The sequence below is a fragment of the Dermacentor silvarum genome, chromosome 7 (genome assembly GCF_013339745.2).
Source record: "Dermacentor silvarum isolate Dsil-2018 chromosome 7, BIME_Dsil_1.4, whole genome shotgun sequence".
NCBI lineage: Eukaryota > Metazoa > Arthropoda > Arachnida > Ixodida > Ixodidae > Dermacentor > Dermacentor silvarum.
Genome location: NC_051160.1, coordinates 9520109 through 9527784, shown reverse-complemented (window position 1 = coordinate 9527784; position 7676 = coordinate 9520109). Strand labels below are relative to the sequence as shown.

At 45.4% G+C, this 7676-nt stretch overlaps 1 protein-coding gene across 1 annotated transcript; it reads right to left on the bottom strand.

Annotated features, from left to right (window-relative positions):
• Positions 1–931: 931 nt before the first annotated feature.
• Positions 932–6016, bottom strand: LOC119459410 (BTB/POZ domain-containing protein 3-like). The gene is given in 4 exon segments (XM_037721198.2): positions 932–1130; positions 1132–1574; positions 2097–2653; positions 5738–6016. Coding segments are annotated over 4 exon segments (1332 nt in total). The 5' UTR covers positions 5980–6016; the 3' UTR covers positions 932–1040.
• Between the last annotated feature and the right edge of the window lie 1660 nt (positions 6017–7676).

Genomic DNA, 7676 nt, shown 5'->3' with positions numbered 1-7676 from the left:
AGGGTATTCTTAAAAGGTCGTGTAAACGATTCTAAGAGATGAGTAACTGTAAACGATATAAGTAAGCTAAACATGAGAGTGCCAGTCACATGGGCAGACAGCAATTTCTTTGTCGTTTGCACATCGTGACGACATCGCAAGAGAACCAGCGTACACGGTCTCCGTAAAGAAAAAAACAATATTTCTAGTCCATGGAGCGTCGCGAGAGGTGAGAGTTTTTGACACCCATGCGCTCTCGGTTCGTTAAGTATGCGACGCATATTTAAGGAGTGCGGTTCGTGAGTTATGGGACCACTTCTATTTTTCTTTCAAAGTTGACCAAAAGCAGCAAAAAGTTTACCGCTTGCTCAATGCGGTCATATACATGTTGAGCTATTCATGCTCACCGTTCGCGAAGCTGAAGTGCTCCGTGTCGTCTACGCAGCGGATACTATAGTGGCCTTGAAAGGAAGGCAATACGCAGGCGTCATTTCGTGTAGGTATGCTCACAGATAGTGCGCAGTACCGGCCGCCAAATAGCAGCAAAATCATAAAACACTTAACGAAAGTCGACGTTCAGTCGAAGTCCAAGGCTAGAATTAGAACAATAGGCCGGAAAGCACAAGCGACGTCTGGCATGTGGGACCTTTAGAAAGCCCTGTAATAGAGCTCTCGGTGTAGACCATTTCCTTTCCGTTCTAGGAGGTTGGGGGGGGGGGGGGGGGGGTAGCACAAGTAAGCCATCGGTGTTCAAGAGCGCACTGTACCCCAAACTCACTTTTGAAGACAAATTTCTTTGGATAGTTCAACGGATTGTTCAGAACTGGGACACCGAGTCAGAAAGCTGAACTATCCCTGTGAACGTCGGACACGTAAGAGTCCCTGGAAGTGACCGCCCATGGAGTTCATCCACGTACTCCCTCCTTCCTGTTATTGAGCCACGACACGCAGTGATGTCGTCGCTGCTTCCTTACCAAGCTCGGCATTGAGCGCGTGCCCAAGACCGGTGAAGAGCTTCTGGGCAATGTCCTCATCCACGAAAAAATAAAGAGCACGATTGCTCAGAAGTAGAACAGCAAGTCGGAGAACTCGAGTATCTCCAAGACGTTGGACATGTGCGGCCTCTGGAAGGCCGAGAACTGGAACGTGACAGCCCTCGACGGTGTCCTCTTTCTTCCTGTTCTTGAGCGACGGCACGATGACGTCATCGCTCATGAGCGAGCCGAGCTGCAGCTCGAGCTCGTACTCGAGTCCCTTGCGCACGAAGATGGGCTTCTTGAACTTGATGCGCACGTCCTTGTCCTTGGCCAGCGTGAAGGACACGTCGAGCTCCTCGCGCTCCCGCCGGTCCTCCTGCACCTTGTAGCTGCAGCGCAGCTGGCCGTCGAACTTGGGCTGGCGCACGCTGTACGAGCCGAGGTCCTGGCGCACGGGAAAGCCGACGCCCACGAGGAACACGTCGCGCGTGGGCACCACGAACTTGAGGCCGAACAGTCGCAGCGGCCGCGACGGCGCGTGGAAGGAGACGGCCTGGTAGCGACGCGCCACGAAGTGCTCGGGGGGCGATGTCCTCTTGGCACCCTCCATGCTGACACCTGCGGAAGGATTCGTCGACGAAGACGGCTCGTTAACGGAAACGTTCGGATGGTGACGCAGCGCAGCCTATACTGAAGGGAACACTAGGGTGAAAAAAATATCCGAGAACGCAGAACCGTAACTATGATACACCAGGCGGTAAGAGGTTAACTGTTGTATTGTGCTGTGAACGAGTGACCGTACGTGTGCAAGTGTTTCGACTCTCTCTATTGTTATTTCCTTCTTATCTTTATACCTTCCCCTCACCCCCCCCCCCTCCCAGTATAGATTAGAAAACAGGATAGTTTGTTCTAGTTAAACTCCCCGTTTTTCTCCTTTTCTTCGTCACACCCGGAAAGCTAGAATGTTCCAACGCCTCCTGCAGTACTGCGACCAAATCCGCAAAGATTTTCGTTTGTAAGCGCTCTTTCTTATTGGTCGGTCACTTTTATTCGTGATATGTCCAACTGTCAGATTGGCTGTAATTTGCTCTTACGGACAATTTCAAGCGTATAAGAAGTTTTGTGAATGCGAGCCCTGACCTTTTGGCAGAGGCACAATCCCCGGTATGGCCATGTTCATGAAGACCGAGAAGCACTCCTCCTTGGTCAGCAGTCCACTCTTGGCGGGGCCCTTGCAGAACTCTTCGGGGCTCATGGCCAGGAACCGAACGAGCGGGAGCACGGTCTCGATGACGCTGCGCACGTTGTCCATGTCCCGCTCTAGGTTCCTCCTGGAGCACTCCTCCTGCCCCCACTGGACCACGGCCGAATAGAGCGCGTACTCCGAGTACAGGTTGAGGTACTTTCGGCGCACGATGGTCTCTAGCGTGTGCAGCGCCACGTTGGGGAAGTTGGTCGAGGTGAGCACGTGGTACGTCTGCCGGTCGATGATGTTCAGGCACTGGTGCACCAGCGGATAAGCCTCCATGACCTGCGCGAACTCGAACACCTGGCACACGGTCTGTGGCGTCACGTGCTTCTCGATGAAGGCGAAGCAGTCCTTGAGCAGGTGTGGCAGGATGTACTTCTTGGCCGCGTATGCGGTCAGCATGGCGTCGTCCACCGTTTGTAGCTTGAGGTTGTCCGTGTAGGCGTACCTGCGAATTGGCAGTTTGGTTTGGTTGGTACTTATGGGTATGGGGCTCAACCCACTACGGTGGATCGGCCATTAATCGGGCGGCAGTAGGTAAAAAAGGGAAGAGTACTTAAATAGAATTTTGTCATTCAAGAATGAGATATTAAATGAATACTTTGAAACGATAGGCTCACGAGCGGCTATCCACGTAGCGAGTACCTCATTTGTTATCTCACAGAACACAGAAAAAAAAATGAGCAAAGCGCAGATCTTCGTTGAACAATATTGCTAGACCACTCCCTGCTGCGGCGGCAGTATTACGATGGAGCCAAGATGAAAAAAAAAAAACGAAGAAAAAAAAACCGCTCGCTTTCCGTAGAAGTCCAGGTGGTCAGAATTAAGTGGGAGCCCTCGAACCTACCAAAACGATGTTTTCCACGCCTGTCTTTCGTACCAAAACTGTCGATTCTTTATTGTACTGAGCTTATCATTTAACTCTCTAAAAAAAAAAACAAAAAAAAAAAAACCACTCGCTTTCCGTAGAAGTCCAGGTGGTCAGAATTAAGTGGGAGCCCTCGAACCTACCAAAACGATGTTTTCCACGCCTGTCTTTCGTAACAAAACTGTCGATTCTTTATTGTACTGAGCTTATCCTTTAACTCTCTAACAAAAAAAAAAAAAAAACATTGTTTTGATTTATGGGGCCAGCTGCAACACATATAGGCTTGACATATTTAAGAAATTTCATCTATACAATCGCAATCGCAAAAAAAAAATCTGATAATGCAGGAACAAAAGGCAATGAGTATGTCACAGAGGTCTCGGATCCCGCCCAGTAGCAGCAGTAGAGCGCACATCAAAAATGTACATTTGCGACAAACAATAATAATAATTAAACGTACTTGGTATTTAAGATTACAGCCTAAATGTATCGCTAGTTTAGGTAATAGTATTCTCGAAGTTCTACGCAACAAAGCACAATAAACATAAATTATTGGCAATATTCACTAGAAAAAAATGACAGCAGATGTTTGCGACAACCCGATTTCCAGCGAAGCTGTTTCTTTCGAACAGTTGCAATAAAACTTCCAATTTCTTGTAATTATATTGCATACGTTAAAAAGTTGCTCGTATATGACTGTACCATTTGAAGCTTTGCCCGCAAGTAATCCCTTGGAGCACTTCTAGTCGGGAATTTTTAAAAAGCCAGGAATTCATCAACACACATGCTACTTAGCCATTTACCATGGTGCCCTCTCTCTCTCCCTGCCTCCTCCCCTCACCCTCCTTGCACAATTTCCGCTAGATTTGATATGGGTGGAGTTCACAGTTCTGCCAGAGCTACGAGATAAATTCTTTGTTCGCAAAGCACATTCATAAAGCTCCGGATCACTTGCATGCGTAATTTAGTGCAAATGTCATAATTAGTCCCCTGTCTTTAAAGTTTACGTACATAATGTCCATAACGGGCTCTTTACTTTCGCCAAATATAAACAAAATGTCTTTTACCGAGGACATCGCTGAAACCGAGTCTGAACGTGTTATGGCGCCTGAAAATAGGGACAGAAAAAAGACGGTTCAATAATTATTCGCAACTCTTCTAGTTGGATCAGGAACGTAAAAATTTTGTCGCTTATTTTGTCCCCCCTCCCCTTTCCACAAAATATAAACCAGCTGTAACATATAGCTATGTCGGGATACTGAGAAGCATAGCATAACACACGCTTTAGCAGTTGAATAAGAATTTTTTTTACAAAGGATGTGTATGATCCAACCACATTTAACTTCGCACAGAAAGTTTCCATAGCATACCACCAATTTTGGCTAAATTTGGTCTTGGTGGCTTTTATAGTCCTGCCAGGGCAGCGGGCTCAATTCTTCCCCGCTCGTTAGACACGCTCGTTAGACACGCTCATAACATTGGGGCTTTCGCAATAAATTACGCACTCTACAATTACTCCTCTACTCTGAACTTCACCTACATATCACCAATTAACTCGTCCTTACAGTCACCAAATAAAACGAAGCTGCCTCCTTTAGTTCGGTGAGGACGCCAGGCGAACCGTTCTATCATATTATGCATGAAAAATAAAAATAAATAAAATATAAGGATTCAATAATTATTGGTAACCCTTCTAAATAAGCCAGAAACGTTAAAACTGCGCGACACATTGCACTTAAAATCCGCCATTCCTTCAAAGTATAGAATATCTGAAACTCAGTGTTCTCTTAGGACATTGGGGAAACCTAGCAGCAGCGTGATACTTCCAAATAATTGCGGACATTTTTTTAAAACCTGTGTTTGATCGACACGCATTTACCATCGCACATAAACTTGCCGTATATTGTTCCCCTTATATTCACAAAATTTGACATCAATTGTAGTTGTAATTATGCCAGCGAAGCCGTCTAAGTTTTACATCGCTCGTAAAACAGACTAATAACGCAATGGACTACTTGGATAAGTATTCTACTGGAAAATGCGCATTTAACCCACCCATTTCGAACATAAATTGCCTGCAGATTGCCCATATCATGCCTTGTTTAGCTCACAGAGGACACCGGAGAAACAAACTACGAATCCCCCATGATGCACGAAAACACATGGAAAAACGAGGGTTTAGTAATTATCTGCATTAAAAGCAGGAAACTGGTCATGTAACTGACCACGTGGCAAACTAACTCCGTCTGGAATAGGAAAAATCACAGTTATGGAACTGTGCATACAGCTCTCCAACCTCGCGTGTCTCATTAAAAGAAAAGAAAAAAAAAAAAGAAAAAAGTGCACAGTCTTCATGTTTGCTAGACGAGAATTCCAAAAGCTACCAAGAATTTTCAAGTGAAAAGAAGAAAGTGGATTATTTGTTATAGAATGCCGATATCGTGTCATTCATTCATTCAACCTCGTCTGCTGTTACTTCTACTTCCGTATGCTGAGGAAGATTAAGATTTTTTTGCCAGTGTTTCCAAAACATCCGACATGTTTTCCGTGTTTTTTTTTTTCTTGTTTGTTTTTTTGAAGGCTTCAATGTTTCCAGATAATTTAAATTACTAGCTATCTAGCTTCCATGACGTCGTCGTGCTCCCTTCTGGTACGGTGGCTCACCTGAGCAGGTTCTCGAACCCGATGGGCGCGATGTCGGCGATGCGGATGACCTTGGACTTGTCGGCCATGTCTCCGTAGAACATGGCCTCGAACACGGGGCTCGTCATGGCCAGCAGCACCCGGTGGCCCACGTACTTCTTGGAGGCCGACGGCGGCCCCACGATGAAGGTGACGTCGGTGAACGCCTTGTTCTGGAGCAGGGACGACGTCCGCTGCAGCACCTTCTCGCCGTCGGCGTCCATGGCGGCCCCTGCGCCGTGGGGGCCGTCGCCCCCGCGACCCCCGCGGGGGCCCGGGGGGTTGCTGCTGCTGCCTGCGTGCGCCAGCTCGCTGCAGCCTGCGATTCGAAGCCGACCACGCGTTGCGATGTGACATGTGTGTGTGTTGTAGTTATAGCTGCAAGAGGCTGCACGACACAGCCTGAGTGGGCCACTGCGCGCGCTTGGTTGGGCGGAATAGGGTGCGAGAAAGTTAGTGTAGAGATAGAGAGAAGGGAAGAGGTTTACCGGGTTGTACCTGGTTGCAGATGGATAGATGGATAGATGGATAGATGGATAGATGGATAGATGGATAGATGGATGGATAGATGGATAGATAGATAGATAGATAGATAGATAGATAGATAGGATAGATAGATAGATAGATAGATAGATAGATAGATAGATAGATAGATAGATAGATAGATAGATAGATAGATAGATAGATAGATAGATAGATAGATAGATAGATAGATAGATACGGGAAGTTAGACCATGGCTTGCTGCCCTAAACAGGGGGAGGATAAAAGGTGAAGGAAGAAAAGAAGGAAATATAAGACGTAAAATTGCCGCGCGAGATTGCTGCGCGACTGGCCGCTCGAGGCACTTTGCGTGTATTCGCGGGCTTCTTTCACGCTCGGAAAAACACTTTTATGCAGCATGTATTGAGCAAAAGAAAGCTCTATAGGGAATTTTTCATGATGCTCTACAATGTTCTCATTGACACTTTTCATCTAAGTATAATATTTGAGAAATTGATTAATTAAGTAAGACTAATTATGTAATTAAGCGGAATGCAAAACAATAATCTCCAAGCGACGGCGAACAACATTATCTTGGTTCTGTATAGCTACGTGGTATTTGCCTATTTTAAAATCTTGGTGCAGGTTACGTAGGACACCCTGCATATACTGGAATGACAGTCTCGGTCGAGTAGCGTGCCACGTACTCGGCGCCATATTACGCAACCGCAGAGCTGTCATTTATGCCGCTTTCAATGGCTTCCTCGGTTTAAACGTATTTCTTGCACACCGCATGACGTGGCCAGTGGCAAAGTTTATTTTTTTATGTTTTCCTTCTCTCCCATTTTTTGCTCTAAACAACACAAGTAAGGCGTGAATCGTCTCACAAACTTCAAACCATTGGTGTAAAGGGTAGAAAAACATTGCGCGGTGGTGTGGGGAAGCGAATTCTACGGTACCTTATGGCTCTTTCCAGAAACAAAATTAGGCTAGAACATATCCGCCCGTGATGAAATACTAATATATTTTGTGAGAATACAATCCTCGAACATCTTCATGAACGTCAGAAATAAATAAAAAAATAAAATAATAATAATAATAATAATAATAATAATAATAATAATAATAATAATAATAATAATAATAATAATAATAATAATAATAATCTTTATTACAAATAATAAAATTGTACATATAATTTTGCTAGGTCTGCCGAAGCCTTTCGTGGGCTTGTATGCCAGAAACCTGGCAGTCAGGGCAAAGCATTATGTAACCTTATTACAAGCCAAGTGTCAAATTAAAAAAAAAAGAAAGAGAGAGAAAACGTATCACAGGTTTCTCAGGTAAACATGCCAAGTAAACAATACTTAATGTTCAAATGAAAACACGTAGCGCACAGCAACCATTAAAACTGAGTAATCATGGCACAAGATGTAAACA